The 24,961-nt window shown below is 43.6% G+C and overlaps 1 protein-coding gene across 3 annotated transcripts in view; it reads right to left on the bottom strand.

Annotated features, from left to right (window-relative positions):
• zfhx4 (zinc finger homeobox 4) overlaps positions 1–24,961 on the bottom strand; it is an 84,318-nt gene that overhangs the window by 5,862 nt on the left and 53,495 nt on the right. For all 3 annotated transcript variants that reach the window (XM_086305998.1, XM_086305997.1, XM_086305999.1), the window contains exons 7-11: positions 12,879–12,971; positions 6,297–6,430; positions 5,014–5,214; positions 4,596–4,716; positions 1–4,436 (exon numbers count right to left, since the gene is read on the bottom strand). The exon at positions 1–4,436 is cut by the window's left edge and continues 979 nt beyond it. In XM_086305998.1, coding sequence (XP_086162124.1) covers positions 1–4,436; positions 4,596–4,716; positions 5,014–5,214; positions 6,297–6,430; positions 12,879–12,971 — 4,985 coding nt within the window. The remainder of the gene's footprint in view (positions 4,437–4,595; positions 4,717–5,013; positions 5,215–6,296; positions 6,431–12,878; positions 12,972–24,961) is intronic.

Below are 24,961 nucleotides of genomic sequence, written 5' to 3'. Positions count from 1 at the left end.
GAGATCATAAGATGAAACTTCTGCTGAATTAATATTAGGCCCTTCAGTTTCATCACAGTTTTCAGCTTTTAAGGATGAAGGGCTTAAGAAGTTTTTTACTTGCGCCTCGGATGGTTTGACTGGGGTTGAGGATGCAGTGGGTAGCTCATACTCATTTGGCTCAGTCTTGGTAGGCAGCTGTGGGTAGTCAAAGAAATTATACTTATTGGGGCTTTCACCTCTTTCATTGTCTTGATTCATCATTGGGCTTGGTGGCAAGCTAAAACCTGCCTGCTTAGCGTCATGCCAGTGTCTAGATCGTATGTGGCTATCTAGAGCAGATTTTGCTTTAAACAATGCTCTGCAAAAGGGGCATTTCTTGTGAGACTGGGAGGGCCCTATAGCCCTAAACTGCCCCTTTCTCTCTCGAGCACGGGTGTTTTGGAACCAAACTTGCACAACTCTCTTTTTCAAGCCAACTTCCCGTGCAATATGGTCCAACATCTTCCTTGTTGGGTTAGAGTCAAGTAGGTATTTGTCATAAAGAATCTCCAATTGTTCTGGTGTGATGGTGGTTCTTAAACGCTTATCTCTGTGTTGCTCTTCACTACTGTTACCGCCATCTTTGTCATTGGCACTTTCTTCTTTGTCATCAAGTTTCCTCTTCATCGCCCCAGAGCCTGCAGCAGAAGCTAAGCCAGAGCTACTCTGAGATGGGATTTGGGAGAGACCTCCAGATAACAGCTGGCTAGCCATGAGGGGGTTGTTGGGGTCAAATATCATATAGGGCATATCAATGGGTCTTTCAAGGAATTGTGAGTGAAGAAATTGGTTCTGAGCAGCCAAGAAATGCATGTGTTGGTGCTCCTGCCACAACTCTAGAGTGGGGAATGCTATCTTACACTGATCACACTGGTACTGAAGCATCTGATGGGAAAGGCTATTTGTAAGTGAAGACAGTGCCAGGGAAAGTGGACTTGAGGGAACTGCAGCTGCCTGAGGCTGGGAATGGGGTCTTGACATTTGTGCCTGGGGGGCTTTTTGTGGAGGTGGCTGCGGTGTGCAAGCCTTAGATGGTCTTGGTTCTGGTAGTGACTTTACCACTGGTGAAGGGGCAGTCTCGTTCTGTTTAACTTCAGTTTCAGGGGTCAAATCTGGCTTGGGGGAAATTTTGCCCATGGTAGTACGAGGAGAGGACATCACAGGGGAGCTTGAGCCAGAACTGCTGGGAGTTCCTGTTTGGGAATGCTTAGGTATGTCTAAAGGTCCCTGGGTGATCTTAAATGGACCTTGCTCAGGAGAATCTGAATACTCCTCGCATTGGTTGTCGTCATTAATTTCCTCATCTTCATCCTTATAACACTGCTTTTTCTGGTGAGTGATAAGATCAAAGATGCGTGGGAACACAATGTTGCACTTCTTACATTGGTACTGCATGTTGCTGGTTCTGATGTATCGTTCATTAGTCAGCTCTTTTTTCTCACTGTCTTTAGAGTCTGCCTGGTTCTCATAGCTCTTTCGAGCTTTCTGGCGAGCATTCTGGAACCACACCACAATGACTCGTGATGGCAGGTTGAGCACAGTGGAGAGCTGCTCAATCTCATCATCTTTTGGATAGGCATTAGTGTCAAAGAAATCTTGAAGTACCCTTAACTGGTAATCAGTGAATCTGGTTCTGGAGGACCTCTTGTTCGTCATTGAGTCTGCTCTGTAGTATTCCTGTGCACTTAGTTGGGGCTCCAATCGAATGTCTTCCAGTGTTGTAATGGGAGGAATACTGAAGTTGTAGGGAGAGTCTTTACTCCGCTGCCTTTCTTTGAAAAGGGTGTTACGGAACCAGTGCTTTATAACTTTTTGGGGCAGGCCAGACTTCTCTGACATCTCCTGAATTTGCTCTTCATTAGGAGAATTGTTAATATCAAAGTTTGCGCGAAGAATCTTGAGTTGGTCATCGGTGATGCGGGTGCGCGGTCTCTTAAATTGAGAGTGGCGGAGGAAGTTTGGATCAAGACCCAGCTGTTGTTGGCAGAGTTGTGTAAGGTCCGTGGACAGCGAATCCATAGTGGGCAGCTGGAGGGCCAGCTGAGGGGGTAGCCCTGGGTGCTGGACAGACTGCATCATTAGAGGCGGGAAAAGGGGCAGATCCAAGGGAACAGGTAGCTGCACTTGGGGTGGTGCAGGGGGGGCAGTAGGTGGTGGAGGTGGGGGCGGTGGCTGGGGCGTTTGTGTCTGGTGAGAGGGTTGGTGTGAACTCTGATGGGAAACAGGAACCGGTGAAGGTACTGGAGTTTGAGGCTTGGCCACAGACATGGCAGCAGGCTGAGGAGCTGTCACTGGGGTTGGAGCAGGAGGAGGTGGCGGAGGAGGAGGAGGAGGAGGTGGTGGCGGCGGTGGTGTCTCTGGTGAAGAAGGGTTTATTGGATAAAGTTTGTCATAAGCCTCTCTGTACTGCTGGGCAAACTTTTCAAGTTCCACATATGGGAAAAAGTGACTATGCACGTGTTCTTGGTGGCTCTTGAGAATAAGCATGTTAGAGAAGAGCTTTCCACACATCCCACACTCAAGCTTATCAGTATTCATTTCTACTTGTTCAACTCCATCTTTGCTTTTCCTTTGGTTTTTTTGTCTGTTTTCATTGTACTGGATCACTAACTCGAATCCAAAATTCTCCAATAGCGCTTTTGCTGCATTACCTCTTGCTCCTGACACAATACGTGGAGGGGGAATCAGAGGCTCTGAAAACTTTGACTTTTTGGGTTCTTTGTTGTCCTTTCCTACATCATTCAATGCATCACCTCCATTTTCCATCTTCGCCCTGTTTTCCTGTTTTTCCAGGTGGTCCTCTGCATCTCTAGACATTTGTATTTCTGAAACTGAGACTGTGCTAGCTTCCATTTTTGCTTTCTGGTTCTGCAGTTGCTGGTTTTTCTGCTGCAGAATTTGTGACTGTGATTGAGAAGCCTGCTGCTGCTGTTGCTGTTGAACCTGTTGCTGGACTTGAGCCTGCTGTAACTGGTGCTGTTGTTGCATCTGCTGCTTCAGGTCTTCTAGAAATGATCCAGTAAGACCAGGCATTCCAAAAGCTGCAGCTGAGTGCAGCGCAAGTTCTGGGCTAAGGTTGAATTCTGCCCCAGGTATGTAAAATGGGAAGAGGAACTGCGGCTGTTGAAACTGCAGTAATGCTTCTGGGGTCATTGGAAAATGGGGGAGAAAAGCTGGATTGAGGAACTGAGGCTGGAAGAAAGCAGCCTGTTGCTGGAGTTCATGTTGAAGCTGCAGCTGCAGTTGGGCTGAGGACTGTGCTGATTGTTGGCTGCTTGCCTGTGCTGAAACATGGTCAGTAGTTGCTGCTTGTTTTGAGTTGTTACTGCTGTTAGGTTCTTTGGGTTCAACAGTGTTTTCTTTGTTAGAAGAAGGTGTACCACTTCTTGCAGCATCTAAATTGCTTGCATTCCCTTGTGTGCTTGGGCCTGGACTTTTTGAAGATACTGGACCGCTAGTTCCAGATATACTGCTGCTGCTGCTGCTGCTCATGTCATTTTTGGCTGTTCTTGCTTTGGTCTGATGTAGAACTGACCTCATGTGAATTTCAAGTGTTGAACTTTGGCTATATGCAACATTGCAAATATTGCATTTAAATGGTTTGTTGTCAATGCTGTTGCTTGGCTCTTGTGGAACTGGGCTTGATGCCTCTTGAAGGACCTTTTTCAATTTATGTAGGTGGGAAACTGAGTTATAGTGTACTAGTAGGATGTTCTTCTGGGTGAAGGACTCCTTACATACTGTGCACTTGTAAGGTCGAGAAGGGTCCAGAAATTTTTCCATTGTAAAATTGGGCCCCTTTCTAAATGGTAGGGTCCGTTTTGGTTCTGCTCCCATGTCATCTAGCAGGGAGCTACTGTCACTTCCTGTGGGACTGGGCTTTTCTTCCTGGTCCATTTCATCATCTTTGTCCAAGTCATGTTCAAAGGCCTGAGCTTCCTCCAAGGCCCTGGCCTCACTCTCTGTGATATCTCCATTCAGTGGCAGATTGCCTATGAGTTGCTGCACCTCAGCCTCACTAAGTTCAGGGTGCCCATTTTCTAAATGCTTCCTGAGGGCCAGGAATGTCCTGAAGCTGCGCTGGCAAAGGCTGCACATAGTGGCTGCTCTGATGGCATGGTACTGAGAATGTATCTGAAGCTTCTGCATTGTTTTGAAGGCCAAACTGCAGTGGTTGCAACGATATTTGTAGACATGACGATCTGATACAGAGAGCTGTTGTTGCTGTTGCTGAAGTCTTTGGAGCTCACTGAGATGCTCCTGCAGATTATCAGGGGATTTGCTATCATGTCTTAATCCACTGGCTCTCTTCCAATCTGGGGCCTCTGAGGCCTCCTTTGGGGGCTTGAGTTCCTCACGCTGCAGGTCTAAATCGTTCTTGTCTTGATTGGCCAGCTCATCCTTTGAAATGTTTCCTACGCATAGAAAATACAATGTAAGGTTCTCGTCAGTCAGTATTTTTTGACAAATATATAGAAAATTACACACTAAAGTTCTTCAGTGGACCTTTACCATCATCTGGGCAACAAATTAATGACAGAAAGAAAACAGTGTATGCTACATATTCTGCTCACCATGAGACTTTCCTGACCCATCTGTGAGAGAGGTAGAGGAATCCATTAACGACATACTTCTCTCTTGTTCAGTCTGGGGGTGCATTATATTATTTGGTGTTGCTGTTTCAGGTCCAACAACCTGCAAAGACCAAAGATTGTTATTATACCAAAAACTGATATAGAAAGTGCAGAGGAAGCGTGCCAAATTGTTTCTTGTATTGAAATCAAAGCTTATTTTAGGGAAAGAATTTGCTTCTCTCGGTGGACAGTAACAACATTCAAGATTATGGGAGCATCTCAAGAGAGAACATTTAGCAACAACAACAAGTAACATCACAATTTCTTTTTGCTTTGAATGTGCAGTTTGCTCTCACACACACACAGTCTAACAGACACATTCAAACAAATTGTATTTCTAGTCATTACTTCTACATACAGTCAGAATGAGCTTTTCCACACAATCGGGTGCCACGCTGTGAAGGTGAGTGAGATGTAGCTGCAGGTGGATTTTGTTGCTAAGGACATCCTGGCACAGTGGGCAGCGGATCACTGGCTGCATGGAATGCTGGGACATAACATGTAGCTGCATACGGTTGGCATCTTTACTGCTGTAGTTGCAGTACGGACACTGCTGAACCTAAAAAACAAGACAGCACAATAACTAGGTGGGGAAATAATGAAATGATTTTAAAGAAAAGGAAAATATTTTCCTTTAATTCAAGAGCAGAAGTTACTTATTACGCTCAATGTACTTTAGTGGGTATCATTCTTGCACTGCACGGCCATTAAATTAGCCAGCCATCCGCCTCACTGGTCACACCTTACTTTTTAAAATTCCACTAAATCTGTCAAAACGAGAATTTTTGGTAATCCTCACTATCTGCCACCCGGCCCCCAGTTACCATGCCCAACTTGACCTAGAAAACATAAATCAACCATCTTTCATGTAATTTGTTTAAATCTTTTAAGTCGTGCCATTTTATTAGTAGAAAACAAGATTGGCCAGAATTTCTAATCAGGAGATTGCAGATGACAAAGGTGTGTACTCTCCTAAGCTATGCCTTGCCCTCATTACAGCGAGTACTCTGAGCATAGCTGCCTCCCTACCACCTGTCTTAATAGAATCCATTTCTGAAATGACTAAGTCTTCCTTCCTACCAGAACCAGACGAGCTAATACTTCATAATCTAATTTAAAAACACATATAATTTAAAGAGATGCAAAAAGGGGAAAAGAAGCAGGCAAGGAGTCCTAAGGCTAGTGCAGGTATTCCACTTAAGGACACAAAGGCCGGCCTATTGTGCTTGATGCTGAAAAGCTATGTCAGAGGGGGAATAGTAGGATGCATTTAACCCTTTGAATGGCGCCAGGAATTGCTAAATGCTTGGCTTAACATTTCTGCTTCTTATAGTTAAGTATCTTCCATTAGCTCATCCCACAGTGACAGTGAAGGTTAGATTTCATTAGTGCTTATGAAGACAAACCTGCCTCAGTGGCTATTAGCTTTCTGTAGATCCAATGACAAAGTCCAACTAGTATATGGAATTTAAATAGCCATTTTGAATAGGTACATAGATAAGCACCATAACCTAGATGGATTTTCTTTAGCAAGGTGAACACAGTATACAGATCCGCAAACACTAAATGAGGAACAGATAAGAACAACACAGGTGACATTTTGTAACGCAACTGGGAGTTTCCTTTTAAAACTTCACAAACCTGGTCATTAGCTGAGGTCTTCCCTTCAGCAGACTTTGGCCTTTTAGGTGGGCTTTCCATTTGGCGATCTGGCAGGAGAGAATGTTTAACCATAGCATTCGGTCCGGTAACCTCTTTAGACACGGCATTCACTCCTAGCAGGTGGTGGCGAGACAAAGAGAATAGGGGACAGAGAACGCAAAAGGTTAAAAGTGAATGGATTTCATCAACTAAATATTCAGTATTTATATTCCCAGTTTAAATGTCTGCATTTGTATATTTTAATATTCCAAATATTTATGATACACATATTTTTTTAAACAGAAATACAACAATATTAATGGCAAACTTGTTTTTTTCCAAGGTTTTTGGAATACAGGAGAAGGATATTAAGTAGAGCATCTAATATATCCTGCATATTACATGAGAAATGGATGTATTAATCTGTAAAATGTGAAATATACATGATAAAAATTGATAAAATTCTCACATCCCTCGCATTGGAATTGGATCATTTGTGAACATAACATAAATGTGTGGTTTGTCATGTTTGCTATCTTTTGTAACAATGAGCTGCCCCACTTTCACCTCTCCCATTCAGAATATGCACGATTTGAATGGGCCAATAAAATCTAATTGTGACATTTTGTGGCTGTATGGGATCATAAAACAATCATTAAATAATTACTGCTTTACAAATAACTGAATAACATCAACACATGTATTGTAGGTGATGGCTTTAAAAAAAAGAGTCTGACACCAGGACAACATTAGCATGGATACAAGCATGAAGAGTATTATTCACATTCACATATGCTGACGTGCCACTGCCCCGAGGACATGTAAAATAGGAAAAACTCGGGCAGGCTCATTATCACAGCACGACATACATTAAATGTTATGGTAATATTATACACTTCATTAGTTCATATACATTTCCCCAGCTGCCTCGACAACTCCTGTGTCTGTATAAGATGCTAAATTTTCAGGGCTTTGTCACGGCTGGTGGTACAGTACCAGCGCTACTTGTGTGTGTCTGTTTGTATGTGTGCGTGTAAGCGTGTGTGATGTTAACAGCAGGGCTCAGTGTGGAGAGATCAGCCTCTGGTTGTATTTAGTAAATGCTGCAGCCACTGATAAATCTTTCATTAGCCTCATCCTAAGATACAGGCCGTGCAGGCCCTGCTATACTCTGCCACTGCAATTTACCCACTCTGCACAACACAAAGACACAGCAACAGCAACGCTCCCTCCCTCCTTCCCTCCCTTTTCCTCGCTCTCTTCCCTAAGCTACCCCCCTCCCACCCCTCCCCTCCTCCCGCTTCCCCTCCCTCGTCTGGTCACTCAAGGCAATATGTGAGCCTCACTCTTGCGAATCAACGCTTCACGCTAGATGCACAAATGGAAAAAAAGGGAAATCAAAGCACTGATACATGGAGAGGGGGCTAAAAAAAACATTTTGTATTTCATATTATTCTGTGGCTCGTGTTTGTATTGGGCGCATATCAATTCCTCCGGCCCGTTCATGCATTTTAATTCTGTTGCATTAAGTAGGCGTTCCACTTATTTTATTTGTAATCCCCTATATCTGGAGCCTGAAATATTGGCCTGTCAAGGAAAGTGACAAGAGAGAAGGAGGGAGGGAAGAAAGGAAGAAAGAGAGAAAGGGGAGAGTGAAGAAAAAAAAACACACGCACACAAGGGCACAATGTGAATTTCCAAGAACATCCGAGAATTGCTCTGCAGCTCAGAAGAGCGAGGTAATCTCGTCTTCCACTGCTTGTGATGGCCCCTGCAGGGCTAGCCTGTGTGTGTCCGCGCGCGCGCGCGTCTATGTGCAAATATGCGTGTGTATTTTGTGCTTCATATCAGGCCTCTGACACTCCATTGGTCAGATCGGTGCAGGCTGGAAGCGCCCGTCATATCACCTGACCTTTCCCGAGTCCGTGCCCCGCCTCCTATATTTACTATAACCATTTCTAATTTCAACTTTCAATTTTTGCCTCCGTCTTCCAGTCAATTTGCAACTAAATTACATCCCTGAGAAAGGAGATGAGGCGATTGTTGGACGAGAGCCTGCAAACACATTTACAATGTGGAGGGTGTGGGGGTGGTGTGTGTGTGTGTGTGGGGGGGGGGGGGCACACATCACCATTGATTACTGTCATGTTGAATGTAAATGCTCGTCTGTGTGTGTGCAACATGAAGATCTGTCCTTCTGTTTTGAATGTCTTTGACCCGCTGCTTTAATCAACACTTATGCTTATGCTCAAACTCATATGAAGAAAAAACAGTTGGTTAACCCTGACTGAGAGAGGAGTTCTTTCTATGGTCACTTAGGAGCTTTCAATAGCAAGCTCTGCCAGTGAATAATAAACCTATTTTGAGGCATAGAATTGCGTTCAAAATTGTAGAGTGTCTTCCAAGAATATAATTACCAGTAGGACAAATAAATACAATGGCAACCGCAATCCAAAAACTATCCATAAAACCACGAGAGGAAAATCTAAATATCCCTAAAACCTTGTTCTTAACAAGCCACATATTCTTGCAATGAATAGTGCTTGGATAACTTAAGTAAATCAAGAGAAATAACAGGAGAGCACATGACTGAGAACAAGGGAGAATCAGAAGACTCTTCTCTCATTTTCTTTTGTCTCTGAGTCTGCACCCCATACTTAATGACTGTCCTTTTTCCTTTTCCTCCCCCTTGTACTTTCCCCTCCCTTCTCCGGCTCTCCTCCATCCCCTCTTCCACATGTGGGTTCCAGCAGCTGCAGCCTATTGAAATGGAGGGGTAGAATAAACCTGAAATTGCCCCTTCAACCCCCTAACCCCCTTCCACCAATGACAAATGTCTGCATGGAGCAGGACCTGAGTTGATTAGATAAATCAAAAGGTGATTTATGACACTCAACCCCTTTTGCATTGCAGGGGGAGAGAGCGGTACACACACCACCCATCTTTATTTGCAACTGTCAGGGATGTTTAGGTAGCCACATACGCACACATACACTTCTATAGACGCAAGTGGACGCTCCAGTGGAGAGAGGCACGGAGCAATGGGGTAAAAGGCAGAACAACGGGGAGAGGAGAGAACAAGAAAAAATGACAGAGAGGGACAGAGAAGTCCACGGCCTCGGGGTATTTTTATCCCATATAGTTCCTCGAAAGGCAGGGGAACCAACAATGCCATTGTAGCTCTTGCTTTTTCTGGGGATCCATTTGGAATCCGCCCTTTTGCTTAAAAAAAGATTTTTTGTACAAAGCAGACTGACCAAGTGAGTTTTTCACACAAACTGTCCAAGTATGTCACTGAATCATCATCGTGTCTTCAGGACTGACTATACGTAAAGTCGGCTGCATCACCGGGATCAAGTCGACAGTGAAATAAACCTGTTGTAACCATTTCCCCTGTTTTTCCCTCGTCCTCTATCTTCTTTTAACATGCTGCATCAATTCCATTGATGATTCCACTCCTGTCATTTCATTTAATCGAAATACAAAAAAGCCCAGCAAACACAGAGCGGAGAGCGGGGCGGTGGTGTGGGAGTGTGGGCTGGGTGGCTTGGATTTAGTATTCAATTTAGCTGTCTTGAGCCCTGGCAGACTGGCTAAGGTTACGGAGCAGTAAATCTAGGAAGGAGAGCTGGCCAAAGCGGGCCAGGGAGGGCTGGCCAGCATGATTTACTGGCCTACTGCTCTGAGGTTACACATTAGGCTGACCCCCGGTCACCTGATAACATTACAGCAACACACTCTGAACCCCAAACTCCCACTGAAGCACTCAGCAGGGCCCAGATCTTGCCGGAGGGAAGTACACAGAGAAGGAGGCTGGAAAAAGATTGAAATGGTGAGAGGCAGAGACATAGTCAGATGGAGAGAGAGTCAAAGAAAGAAAGGCTATTAAACAGCAGCTGTCTTGTAGTTTGTGTGTTTTTAATGACTAGCCTTCCCTTCTCTTCCATCTCCAGCTTGTGTTCTAATGAGAGATAAATATGAGCGTGGCCTTGTCACATTTGACAAATTGTCGGAGACATTCAACAAGCTGTCATTACACAGAAAACACACATAGTGCATGCACAAAGGAAATGCTGCAGGCTTGTAATTAAACATGCTAATATCTTTAATATATTTTAATCTCATATAAGAGAGAGAGACAGAAAAGGAGCACAGCTATCCTCTCAAGTTGGGGGAAATTTGCAAGATGCATGCACATTAAAAAAACAGACACACACACACAAATATTCAGAATATAAACAAGCTAATATAGAATTATTTAACATGAGATCTTGTTTGCACGTGAATGCGTTTCGTTTTGCCCGTATCTTCACGATTCAAAATTGCACACGCAATAATACATAACATCTGACTGGAGGAACAATGAGTAATTTCTGTGCTAATTTGAAGCAGGTAGAGATCTGTAATTTCCTTAGGCTGCCTGACAGGCTCATTTCTATGCCGGGGCCTTTGTTTAGTTGATTATTTATAAGAAGTGGGCCCCTGAGCCATGGTGGCGACATGTGCCATCTACACAAACAGCATAAAGCTATCTGGAAGTAATCCACACTGAGGACATTTGCATGGAAAATGTAACGTGGATTATAATTAATCTGAAGTGACACGGGATTAAAACAAGACAATGTAAATGAAGAAAGGGAAACAGCTCTTTTCGCTGGTTCCTTGCCCCTCCCCCACCCTTTCACCTCTCTCTCTCTCTCGCTCCTTCCCTCTTCTCCCCTCTCTATCTATCTATCGGCCCCTCTTTGTTTAAAGACTCTTGGTCTTGGAGATGAAGTGCGCAAATACACTGCTCACTTGGTCACACTGTAATCCCTTCCCTGGAGATACCATATGGACACACACACACACACACACACACACACACACACACACACACACACACACACACACACACATAGATCTCAAGATTTAGGCCTGATGAAGGAAATGTTAAATCTGCCTACTTATAAAAAAAATCAAAACAAACAGACAAAACAAAAACAAGGCCCCAGAATAACAGCCTGATAACACACCAGGATCTCCCGCCCCCCCACAACACCACCACCCCCACTTTACATTTTCTGGCAATTGACTTTCTCAAGTCTCCTTTAAAGCAAATGCATAATAAAACACCAAAAAAAGCGCCACTAGCAATATTATATCTGCCTTCCTAGACAAACTAAAACCTTACCCCCAAGGCGACTCCTAGAACAAATTATTCATAAAAATTAAAAAAAAAATGGAATACATTTCTGCTTTATTAAATAAGCTTCACTACACTCAAGAACGCTCGCATACGTAGGCACGCTTAAGAACACCGTGGGTTTCTTTCTTTTTCCCTTTTCTTTTTTGCATGTGTGCTCTGGTGTTAAATGGCGCTGGTGGTAATATGCAGCAGTAAATGCATGGATGGTGGTTCCCCCGCTAGTCCGTCAGACAGGCCTGTCACAGAGATAGAGCTGAAAGATAGATGACTAGCTAAACTAATAGGCCCCAGCCTCACTCAGCTCTCCTTCTGGCTCATTGAGCCTCACATTATGGACCTAGGTATGGCATGCTAGGAAGAGAAGGTGGGGAGGGAGCTTCAGATGGATAGAGGGTGTAGTTGGAAGTGCATGTGTGTGTGTGTGAGTCGGGGGGCAAGAGTGAAAGAGTAGAAGAGACATTAGTAGGGGCAGAAAGAATGAGAACCCCATGCAAAGACAGAGCGGGGAAAAAAGAGAGAGAGAGAAGCCCCATGTAATATTCATTCCCAGCCATGGATTTCCATCTCATACATAAGAAAACCATATGAATTCATATTTGGGTAAATCAAATCTAACAAAGCCGGGGCCATCCTGACCACAGCTTCACAGCAGAGGCATTATGTGCTCCATACCTCGCCCAAAATAACAGCGACGCCAAGTCGCCTTTTACAGATTGTTGCCCCTCCCTGCTTCACTATACTTACAAACGAATAAACTGTTTCTCCTTTCCCCCTCTTTCTATCTCGTGCTATTTTTTTTTCTACCCAAGGTAATGCCTGCGATAGGTTCACAGATTGGACAACAATTAAGGGATGGATTGAGCCAGGAAAAAAAAAATGGGAGAGAAAGAAAAATGAAGGGAGAGTGCAGGGAAAAAACTAATTTAAGGGTTGCAGGGATGCAGTGCAATATTAGAAAAACATATACACAGGCCCCCCATCTAATCCTGCGCTTATGAAAAATTAATATGTCATCGGAGAGGGCACAAGAACGAGAAAAGATTAATGCAAGGCGCTTATAAATTACAAGCACGCAAACTGATTTGATTAAAAAATAATCTGGGGCCTGGACATTGCCTGGTAATATCCACAACACTCAACTTATCCTTCTCTCTTTCTGTCCTTTTTTCCTTCCTCTTCTTGTTTCCCCCACTCCCCCGTCTCTCCTTTTTTCTCTTTCTGTCAGATGGAAACGATTAAAGCGGGTCACATGGAGGCTAGTCAGCAGCATTCACATGTTACACACACGTTAGAACCTTATCTGAGGGAGAGCGACACATGAACAATAACTTAAGACGAGAGGCTTGTGGTTCGTATGTGTTTTGTGCGCACAGTTTGCACGCGCGCAGACTTACGGTCAGTTTTCCTGCTGTCAGCCGAGTCTCGGTCGCTGAGGTTGAGCCTGGAGGAGGAGCGAGGAGGTCTCTCACTGTCCTCAGAAGTTTCTTCTGAAAATGCACACACACACACACAAACAACAACTTCATTATCTGCAGAGCTCTCTAAAACACATTCGATGGCTGTAAGGGCAGCACTGGAAAAAGAAAATTTCATGGTGTTTGACTCTGAAAGCTGCAGATGTTCTAACATATATTGCAGTGTGATATTAGAGAAATATTCCAGCTTTTATGTTTGCTTTATTCCCATAAACACCTTTTTCTAGAATAAACGTATCCCACTGAACAGCATATCTCACCAGCAAATAATGTTATTGACTTAAACACATGCTTTGTTGAAAATAGCCGCGCTCTGCCACTTCTAGTGGGTGAAACATAATACATCCATGGCCTGAAAGCTGAAAGGTTGTGTGACAACAAAATATGGCCTCCGGGGAAACGGCTTCAGTCATTTCGGGTGCCTCTCTTCAACATGCACTTCTCAAAAAAAGAAAGAATATTATTTACTGACATTGCATAATAATGACTTTTTGTCCATATATTTCATTTTAAATAAGCATTTTTACTTTTCTTCTATTCATTTAAAGTGTTATTTCAGGTTAGACAAATATTACAGCATGGTGGAAACACAAATTATGCTGTTGTAATGTAAAAACATAATTATGTGGAAACGCTATCATTCTGCTTTATTGCGACAACTGGAAAAAATACACAGCTCTACCAAATTGAGGCACACATTAACACTGACAGCCTACAACACACATCCTGCTGTAAAATCCGGGGGGAAAAAATAGGAAAAATGAAAAGCAAAATAACATGAGATTGTGTAGGTCATGCTCACCACTACCCCGTACAGAAATAGTGTGTCTGCGTATTTTTGCACGCCTTGCTAAAAAGTATGTGTGTGTGTATTTGCGTGTGCACGCCAAAACACAAACCAACACACACGTGCAGCTCTGCACTATTAGCAGATTAGCCTACCCATCTCTGAGAGTTCAGCCCCTTGTTTGATAATTCTGTGTATCTGCAGTGTTCTGCCAGTGGATTAAAGTGTGTGCATGTGTGCGAGTGTGTACGCATGTGTGTGTGTGTGTATGTGTATATATGTGTCGCCAGCACAAGCTAACACTAATCCTAGCCGAGCCCCAGCGCTCCCTTTCATCCAGCCATCATTTGTCTCCGGCTGGGCTGATGTCACTTTGTAATGAATTTTGAGCAGTCTGAGAGAGGCCAGATAACCAGGCATGCGCATGCACACATGGCATGAACACACACGCACACATATAAACACACACGCGCACACATATATATAAATATACACACAATATAGTGCCCTCCTCCATCTCAGGACTAGCACACACCAATGCAAAATCAAACAGAAACACTTGCAAACAGGCATCAAATCACACACACTCAGAGTATCACGTTCACGCAGACACACACAGAGGAAAAACCGTTACAAATTTCATGTCTTTTAAATGGGGGAAAGGGGGGTCTCGCTCTCAACACAAACCCCTCACTCTGCCAGAGAATGAAATCGGTGTGTGTCTGTGTGCATGGGTGAGTGTGTATAAAAGAGCTGAGCTCATCAATCCTGTACTGCCTTAATAACCATATTTTATAACACACACACACACAGCACACGCAGGCACACTCACACACATATTCACAGAAATCAGGCAAAGGGTGCATTGAGGTCAGCTTGCATTTGCATACAATCACTTTGGCCATTGTACGATGAGCAAAAGAGGTCTGCAACCCCACCACCACCACACACACACACCCCTTTGGAAACATGATATGATTAACCCTTTCAAATACCATGTGGTGTGAGTACACACACACATGCAAAAAAGCACATACAGACACACAGACTAAGCGCTGGCGCCATTGCTTTAAGCGGCAACACATTAAGTGGACATTATATACAGCATGAAATTTTCATGGCAGATGCTGGCATGTGATTGAGGAGGAAAATTGCAGTTGTGTTTGTGTGTGTGTGCCTGTATTCATGAACACTGTTATATTTTTGCATTTGCACACGTGGCTGCTGTACACGCTGTGTACACACAGTCTGTGTGTTTGTGTGTGTGTATGAAAGACTGGGACTGCACTCTGCTCCTGATGTTTTATTAATACATCGGTGACAACGGAGATGAAATATCTCCTGTCAGCCAAGAGAGGCCGGGCTGCAGAAATTGCAATTTTCACTGCTGGTGCTGCAGCGTCCATCTTTGTATTTTAATTCACCTCACCTTCATACGGAGGGGGGAGAGGACGCACACTGTGTATCCATGTGTGCGCGTGTGTGCTGGTGTAAATGCTGCACGTGTGTGGCGGGTACCAAAGTCCTTCATCACTGGTTTATCTTTTCTCTATGCTTGACTTTTGTTCAAAGCCAAGGAAAAGCAAACGGTACAAATCGAACAGCATGTTTCACATAAGCATGCGGTGGGAGGGGTGGAGGGGTAAGGGTCAAAACAGAAATACTGAGAAAAAAAACACGCGTTAGTAGATCTTATATACTGCAAGGTCAAGTTAGTGTGTCAAAATAATAAAAACGTTTATAAAGTAGAAGGAAAAAAGTGATTTGTTACATATCATTTATTCAATTAATTTAAAAAGATGGTCATAAAAGTTTAATAGCAATTATTTTTATTTGATATTATCCCTATAATGCACTACGGGACCATATCATTTATCCCATAAATAAATTTGCCATCTGTGATGATAAATAAAAATGTGTGAATTACAGCTAGTTCGTTACCATTACATGACAACTGTGTTTTTTTTTACTTCTGAATATGATCTTCATAATGACTTATTGCACATTTTTGTATTCGCCCATTAAGCTGGTCAAACTGCAAATTAATCAAGTCATTCTTCTAACAGATGACAGCAAGCAGAGGAGGAAATAAGTCAAGTGAAAGTGGTCTGAACTGCAGTGTGTGATCTTAACAATATCAAACCAGGGTCTTAACAAACCTCTAGGGGGCAGTCTACCTGTAGCCAGACAAAACACAGGAGAAACGTGAGACAATGAACAGAAAGACTGAAGGAGAGGAAGGAAGAGGGTGAAGAGTGGGTGAAGAAAGAGAAAAAAGAGAACAGGAGGGGGTGATCATCTGGGCCTCATCAGTGCTTTTTTCTCCTTTCCCCTTCTAGTCAGTTATATCTGTGGTGTGTGTGCGCGCGCATGCATGTGTGTGTTCGTGCGTGTGTGCATATGGGGAATGTGTTTCCACACTGAGGACATTCCCAGACGAGCTCTCTCAATACATCAGCACAGCGTCTGCCCTCTGACTGACCCTGACATTCACACACCACACGGGTGTGTACGTGAGCGCGTGAATGACTGTGCATGTTACATCGTGTTAGCGTGGATGTGTACCATTGATCACGCGAGTGAGACAGTGACTGCATATGTTTGCATGTGAAATGTCATGTGCAAGTATGTGTGTGTAAAGTGTGTGTGTTAAAGAGAGACAGAGCATTCTGCAGCGGGGGGACTCTTAACCATCAACTTAATCGCTACCAGAGGACACACAGAGCAAAAACTTTCGCAGTCACCTTCCACTGCCTCTGTGCATGCACACGCGCGCGTGCACACACACACAAAGTGGGCCAGACTGTGGAGGGTGTGTGATTTTGGCAGCCTGGTGGGATTCTCTTTGATGTGGGTCAGTCGGAACATTAAAGCCGGCCGGTGAGCTCGAGCTAACCACAAACCCTGGCTTCGATTACGCTGCAACCAACACAAGTCTATATTTAACTGTTAAAAAGGAAGAATAATTAAGTGTCTTATGATCAGAGATTCAACCTATCAATTTGATTTGAGATTTTATCAGTTAGTAGCCAGTGTAACCAGTTAGATTCCTACCCATAAATGTCTGTTTTGTTTATCCAATAAATAGTATCTGAAATTTGGCATCCGTAGTAGAAATAAAAAAAAACCAAACAAAACATGCTCATATTTTTTCAAAGCAGAGCAAAAAGCAAACAGATAGAAAAGCAAGTTTTAAACAGATGGACGCAGGAGGATAGAGTGGAGGAGAAAGAGATGTCTGAAAGAAAAAAATAGAGGACTAGACATATGGGAGATGGAGGCAATGAAGAATATATTGAAAGTGTGAGTGCAGTGTGTTTGTGTGCATGTGTATGTTGTGTGTATGTGTGTGCCCTCTAGCTGTATAATGACCTGCTCTGAGACCACTCACTCCCCCTCCTGTCTCCCCCTAAGGGCCCATAACCGCCATGCCGGGTCATTATGTGCCCGGTGGAGGACTCGGTTGTACAGCACACAACAGTCGAGCAATGCCACGCCAGGAAACTGGACACGGAGACTCCAAAATGGCTGAATTCATTAGCTGGGTTGAGCTGCCTCTAATTTGCTTCCTTAGGGCTAGGACGGTGCTCATTAAAGGGGTAAAGGAGTAAAAAAAAAGTCTTGTTTTGCATTTTGTTTATCTTAAATCATGGATAACATAAAATTGGAGCATCAACTGAAAGTGTAATTGCTGCCAAAGAAAATATACGATATATAAGAACTGCTAAAATAACAAGACAAAGAATCTGTTATTGTGTAGCTTGGACTGCGTATAGCAGAGCATTTTCAGAGTGTTAAGTCTGTCTAATAATGCAGGCCTGATACTGGGTCCATTTTATCTGTGCTAATAATGAAGCCTTAATGTTTTTGTGCAACACATTTGACTCCCGTGTCTCCTCAACTTAGGCATGATGTTGATGCTGATTTCTTCTTACAACTCTGGTCACGTCCCCTGTGAGACCATGTGTGCGTATGTGAGCAACAGGGGGCCCTGTGATGTCACATTCCTGCGCCGCGCGCGTGGCTCTAGTTTGGCCTCTAGGTTTTAGGGGGAAAGCTTTGAAACATTACACCATCCCACACAGTCACAGCCACGCACACACACACACACACACGTATACACACCGAAGCACACACACACATAGTCAAGGGCCAGTGGTAATACTGCCAGAGTAATAACCTTACAGACTTACTGATCCCCCCCCTCCCATTCTCTCACCCTCAAATCTTTATTTACCTTACTCTCCCTCTTTATCCCCCCTTTCTCCCTCGTTCTCCCTGTACCTTTCCCCCCGAATTTCAGCGCGTTTAACAAGCATTTAGATCTTAACCAGATGTTGTTAATGTAGCATGTCTAAAATACTAAACATCAACCCAGCAGAGAGGGTCTACAGCTCCTGCACAGGGCCTGGGAATAACTCACTCACTCACACACACACACACACACACACACCCGCACACGCTTTCCCTCTCTCCCCCTCACACACACACCTAACCATGAATATCTCTGCGTATAACACACATTTACTCCTACGCAGCTTTCAATGCATTTCATGCACATAAGTCCACAGCCCACATGCTAACATGTAAACACACCAGCACAAGCAAACACACATGTTTCCATCCACACTCTCAAATCCACCCACACTGAGCCATTTATTGTTAAAAACACGCAAACTTATTACACCAGCAAGAAAAAAAAGATTTTTATATTTATATTTTTATATTATATATATATATATATTGTTTCAGGTCGACTCTGAAAGCCAGACAATAGGATTGTCACATTTAATTCGCTCCTGGTGTGAATGTCAATAAGTTGAACTGACAGAATAAGCTGAAAAAAATGACTTTTTGTGTAAAAAATGCTTGTATCAGCAGCTCCAAATTTGCTTTGTTGTTGTCAATTACGACTTCCTGAGACTCTTCATTGTATTTTCTTTCGCTCAAATTGCTCGCTCTGCTGTCTTGCAGGCGACTAACAAAACACCTATTACCCTTTTGGAAAAAAAAAGAGGGGGGAGAAAAAAAAATCATATGAATAAACATAGCCAAGATTAAAGGCTTGGATGTCTTGCTTGCTGCGCAGACAGAAACTGTTGTTTCGTGTTAAGAAGGGTTTCATTTTCAGTGCTGTGGGCACTGGGTGGATGGGTTTGTGTGTGTCTGTGTGTGTGTGTGTGTGTGTGTGTGTGTGTGTATGTGTGTGTGTGTGTGTGTGTGTGTGTGTGTGTGTGTGGAGGGTGGTGTTAATGATTCTTTAATGGCAAATACAAAAAGGGTTTTCACAGGACAAAAATATGACTTCAAAAGTTTCACTGGTGGATAAAAAAAAAGTTGCCCCAACACCTGGCCTTATACAATAGGCTAACACACCTACTGTACACCTCCACACGTGCACACACACACACCTGCATCTTACACAACAGCCATATTGCATTTCGGCTTTTTGAATCACCTTAGGCTGAGTAGGTGAACTGAGGAGGCGGCACGGCATGCTTACTGAGGGATTTAAGAATAATTTGAAAAGAAGATTCCTCTCCTCTGTTTCATCTCCTCCCGTCTCTTTCTCTATTCTCTGTTTCTTCCCGGTCTTTTATGATTCCTCGGGCCAATATTTATCTAGCCCCTGATTATAAACATCTGGCCAATAGGGCAGTCTGCGCAGCGGCAGCTGAGATGCGCACACATGCACGCACTTGGAGAGTCTCACACACATAGTGGAAATATCACACACACCTGCCAACATGAACCTGTCAGGTCCAGACCGGAGGACGGTGGGAGGGAGAAAAAGAGAGAGCAAGAGAGAGAGAACTAGGAGCTGAGGGTTAATGGCCTTCCCATCTCTGTGATAAGAATTCATTCTGTTCTATTACCAGCACTTATCTACAGAGCCTGCTGTCTTTCTCCTCTCCCTCAAACACACACACACACACGCACAAAACAAGGGTCCGAGATCGATAGATGAACCTAATGAAGAAAGCAGCTGTTTCTCGGCATACCTGCTCAACTCTATCAGCCCAACAAGATCTCCCTGTCTCATTCATCTGTCTAGCTATCCATCCATTTATCTATCTATCTGTCCATCTATTTTTCTATCTTTTCACACAGCTATCCGTCCATATACCTATCCCATCTGTTCCTGTGCGCCACCATTTACCCGTTATCTCTCCATCCATCACTACACTGGTAAACAAAGATACGAGCAGGATAGATATAGTTTTCAACTGACCAGACCGGTCCTTGTCATGTATTCAAGGTTTATTTATTTTCCGAGAACTAATACGAGGCCTGAAAACAGGGAATCTAATAAAATGGCTGCCATGGTTTAAGAGAATGGCTGCGTGTGTGTGTGTGTCTATGCTTAAAATAGGCCTGTGACGGGCAGTGGCCAAATGGATAATGCTTAAACAGATCTTTATCCTATTGGGCTACTGTCCCGTTTTTAGCTGCATAAAACCATCTGCTTTCAGAGCCACCAAAAAACAAGACTGTAATCCTGGATGAAAAACAAAGGGAAGATTTGAGTAGACAGAAAGGACAGATAAACGAAATGTTTAAAAATGTGTATTTTACACATATAAAGATGACAAAAAAAAACCTAACCGTGTTTCCAGTCACTTTATTAATTTCAAATGGTTTTCGGTAACTGTATTTGTTACCGATGCGGACTTCAGTCGAGCACCATGTAGCTTCCATTAGCGCTTAACCATTTTTATATGTGACACGTCTTTTGTCATAGAGGCATGCGCAGAACAAAAAATGTGTTCATCATCAGGGCCTCTAATGTGTTAAGGTCAGAGAGGATGGCAGAACTCATAAGAAGCAACAGAAGAAGGGAAAAAAATATCTTCAAGCCAAAATATTCATTAGGTTGCTCAGATTCGTCTCCAAAATGACTACATGGAACCTGTAACACATAGTCACACATGTTCACACGCAACACACACACACACATGCATAGACCTGGGCCTGGAGATGGTATTCGCAGACAGTTACAAATAAGGAGTGTTGGCTTTCCTCTGACTTTCTCAAAAACATGCAAAAAATGTCCATTTCATTACTGGCTAAACAATGTCATATGGGCCCCCACTGGCCCTAATAGAAGCAGACAAAGACAGAGCAGCACACATATGCTTCGAATAAATCAGATTACTGAAGGAGAGTGGGGAGAAAAAGAGCGAGAGAAAGAGGGAAAGAAAGAGAGACACCGCCAGACACTTAGAGGATTGATAATATTCCCTTTTCTTACTACTTCCACCCCTCCCTTCCTCCTCCTCCCTCCCCTCCTTCACTTTCTAAACTCCCCCAACCACCACCCCCCTCCCCCCAAGCAGGATCTGTTTTAGATTTGAGCCAGTACTAGAGCCATATCTCTACCTTATCTCTGCTAGCCGTCAGAAAACAGAAAGCACCATGTTTCCATGCATTAGACTCCCGGCCCCTGACACGCCACTTGAAAATCTCACAGCCCTTCAAAATGGCTGAGCAGGAAAATAAAACAGCAAAGATATCATTTAATCAAATGAAATGCAGGTTACTGGGGTGCATTGATATCATTTCTGGAGTGTGCTCTGATACAGTGTCATATCAAAGAAAATGTCAGCCGTGAAAATTATGGAAATGCGTTTTTGGCATCGTGACAACAAATGTCACCCAAAATCTCCCAAAATGAGATCACTGTTCGAGTGCTATAAAGTATCATTAGCTCTTCTTTTCTTTTTCTTTCTTTTTTTTTTTTGGGGGGGGGGGAATCCATCACAATTTAAGGGTCTGTGACATTTTCACCCCCTGACCACCTCTGGGTATCAAACCCCATCAAGACATCCTGTTGTGTTTTTGGCTCCAATTACGCCAAAACACTTCTCGAATGACTGTAAAGGGAAATATTGATTCCCCTTAAAATTGTAACAAAAACAGAAGGGAAAAAAAATCACAGACAGGGTGTGGAATATATTAACAATATGAAGAAAAAGGAGAAATCAATATTCAAATGACTTCTTTTATTGATTTATAATTAAGTCTTAATTGCGGCAAAGGCTTGGACTTTCAAATTGCCTTGTGACAATAGCTGAGAAAGAAGATGGGGGAACATTATTGATACACGTTAACAGTAGTGGTCGCCCAGACATTGATTCTTCCATTTTGTGGTGCCTTTGGCATGCACGTGCAATCTAAATAGCCGTGCACACACATACACACGTGCATATATAGACACATATATACACCTCTTTGGATAAACGCAACCCCACACCTAAGTGAACTTACACAGCATAATTAACCTTCATCCGGGAAAAGTCAGGACTGTCTTATCTGCAAACTTGACTGTGTATATGTGTGTGTGTGTGTGTGTGTGTCAGGGGAGTGTGCGCTTCAGCGTGAGTGTGTATCTGTCGTAATTACACCATTAGGTGTGGAACTGATTGACTTCAGATGGGGTTGTTAGAGGTATTATTCTGGACAAAATAAGTGAGTGAAAAGAATGTGTGTGTGAGAAGTGTGCGCTTATTTAAGCTTATATACAGATTTTTAAATTAAGTATTTACCTGATCCAAACGCGCGTGTGTGTGTGTGTGTGTGATCGCTTCATGTGCCTGAAGCCCATGTGGCCATGTAAAAGTGTGTTTATGCTCATATCTGTGTGTGTGCGCGCGTGTGTCCCCGCGGGCCTAATCAGGTATCAGATACCTTTTGTTTTGGGAGCTCATTGATGGATGAAATCTTTATCTGTGCTATTGATCAGGAGGGTGCAGGTCCTAAACTGTCTGTCTAGCTGCCTGCCTGCTCCAGCTCTAACAAGATTGCCAGGGCCGAGTATATCAGTTAACATTTAATCAATGGCAGCTTAAGACACTGGGGCTAAGGGAAAGAAGCCCACTGCTTCAGCCCCTGCCCCAAACCATTACTCTGGATTGAAGCTGAAAATACATGTGCATGTGTGTACGCGTGTATGTGTGTGTGTGGGTGCTCCAAATGATTACAAGGGATTGGGTATGGTTGATCACAGGTCTTCGGGGGACAGAGGTGTGTGTGTATACGCGTGTGTTTGTGCTGTGTGTTTACAGGCATGCGAGCGCTGGCTTGTCAATACATGTTAATATGTCAAAAACGCCGGAGGGCGCTGCTTGTGCCACTCAGAAGAAAATAAGAAACTGAATGAAGTGGCTGATGTATAAGAAAAATTTCCATTCAAATCAAGTGAAGGCTTTCAAATTGAACACTCCTGTGCAAAAACACACACACACACACACGCACTACAGCAGAATGATATGACATATCAGGCAATGCATGATTTTTTTTTTCTGCCTGGCTTGCAAAAAGCCCCCTGATGGTAAAATGCAAAAGAGGGGAGTCAGCAAAAAACAGAAATATGATCAGTTAGACTTTTTTTTTCCTTTGCTTTTTACATTTTTTTTTACCATCAGCTCATCTTGCAGTAAATGAAACCCCATCAGATCTAAGAAGCAGATCCTTCACCGCCTATCTTCAGCTTTTTCTTTCGTTTTCGCGTGCATGATATCGCCATCCATCAGATCTCATTTTGTGAGAATTAAACATGCACTTACAGTGTTTGCCTATGCACCGTATCCGGGTGTAAAGTCCAGAATAAGTACAACGATGCGTGTGTGTGTGTGTGTGTGTATGGGGGGAGTTTGCTTTGACGGGGGAAGCCCCCTCTCTCGTCCCTGTCTTTCGTCCAAAGCCTAGGAGATTCCCACCACCAAAAATCAATGTGTGTGAGAGCATATGTGCGCCTGTGTGTGTGTCAAGGTTTTGTAAGACAAATCTCTCCAGCATGCGCCGCTTTAGTGTTATTGAACCAGGCTTCGATCACTCGGCCACTGTGAATAATGCAAGGCAGGCTACTGCTCACTTACAGCACAGGATGCTCGTGCTGGTGTGTGTTGAGTGTGCGCGTGCGTGTGACAGGACGGTCCTTTTTCCTTCTTGCAAATGCAACAGGGCAGTTCTTCGACGTTCCTCCGCTTGGCCCTCTTAATCTCGTGTCAGATACAGGAACTCCCACATTGATACTGGTCTTTTTGAGTGTGTGTGTGTGTGCGCGCGAGTGCGTACGCTGGAGGCTTCTTCAGTAGACGGGAAGAGCTTAACTCGAGCAGACAGCTCAGGCCTGCACTTTGACACACCCTGACTCATTACATACAGCCCGCACAGAGTGGAATATTGTCATTAAAAAAGACAATTAGATATGAAGTCAAGGGAGCATCACTTGCACACATGGAAGCGCAGCGCAGGAAATATAGGTGAACACACTCGCCTTCATATCCCCAGGTATACGAAGCAGAGATATTAATAATCATGATGTTGCAGAGTAATTAAAATGATTCCAAATGATGAGTGTGTGTCTGTGTGTTTTGAGTGTGTGCTTGTCTGTTAATTAAGCTGAATGATTTGATATGACGTAAACCGCACTGCTTTAATGGTGTCCTATACTTGATGTGGCTTGAGGGGACAACAGTTGATGGGGCTATAGGGAGAGACAGCATGAAACACACACGCACAACAGATACAGCTGCTCATTGGCCCTGCCTAAGAGGAGCATCCCTTTTTCGACATAATTATCTGTGTCATCACTTATGAGGCAATTAAACAAACATCAGTTCCTATTTCCTCTCCCTCTGTCTCTCCTCTCTTCTTATTCTGGATCTCCTCGCCCTGCCGCCATCTGTGCTCCTATCCCTGGTCCTCCAGTCTATATAGTTAATCCTCTCCTCCTCTCCTCTCCTCTCCTCTCCTCTCGCACATCGTCCTCCCCTCCTGTGTGACTCCAGACAAGGTTTCAATTTCAGCATGCTGATTGTCTCATTGCCGACTCTATGCATGTCTAACACTTACTGGCTCTCTAGGGATGGGCAATACACACCATAGAATGCCTATTACACTCCCACGCATTTCTGGGGAACGTGTGCCCATGTTTGTGTGTGTGTCTGTGCAAGGGGTGATGAGGGTGTAAAATGCCTATTACGCTGAGAGTCTGGTCTCTCTTACACTGGAGAGAATTCTCTGGCGCCTAAAGAGCAGAAAATTGCAACGCTCCTCTTCCTCACTCCCCATTAACCTGCTTTTGAAACAAAGGTCTGGCCAAGGTGTGTGTGTGTGTGTGTATGTGTGTATCCCTGCCCATTAGACTTATGCACCAAGGTGAAACACCTTTTGCATCTAACCAAGCAGAAACAAAAGCATTTTTTTATGT

The sequence above is a fragment of the Aulonocara sp. 'chitande type north' Nkhata Bay genome, linkage group LG9 (genome assembly GCF_057382095.1).
Source record: "Aulonocara sp. 'chitande type north' Nkhata Bay isolate Kocher_YH1m ecotype deep benthic linkage group LG9, A_spYH_male_GT1.1, whole genome shotgun sequence".
In the NCBI taxonomy this organism is placed as follows: domain Eukaryota; kingdom Metazoa; phylum Chordata; class Actinopteri; order Cichliformes; family Cichlidae; genus Aulonocara; species Aulonocara sp. 'chitande type north' Nkhata Bay.
Note: the sequence above shows the minus strand (reverse complement) of the source record. Positions and strands in the feature narration are given on the sequence as shown.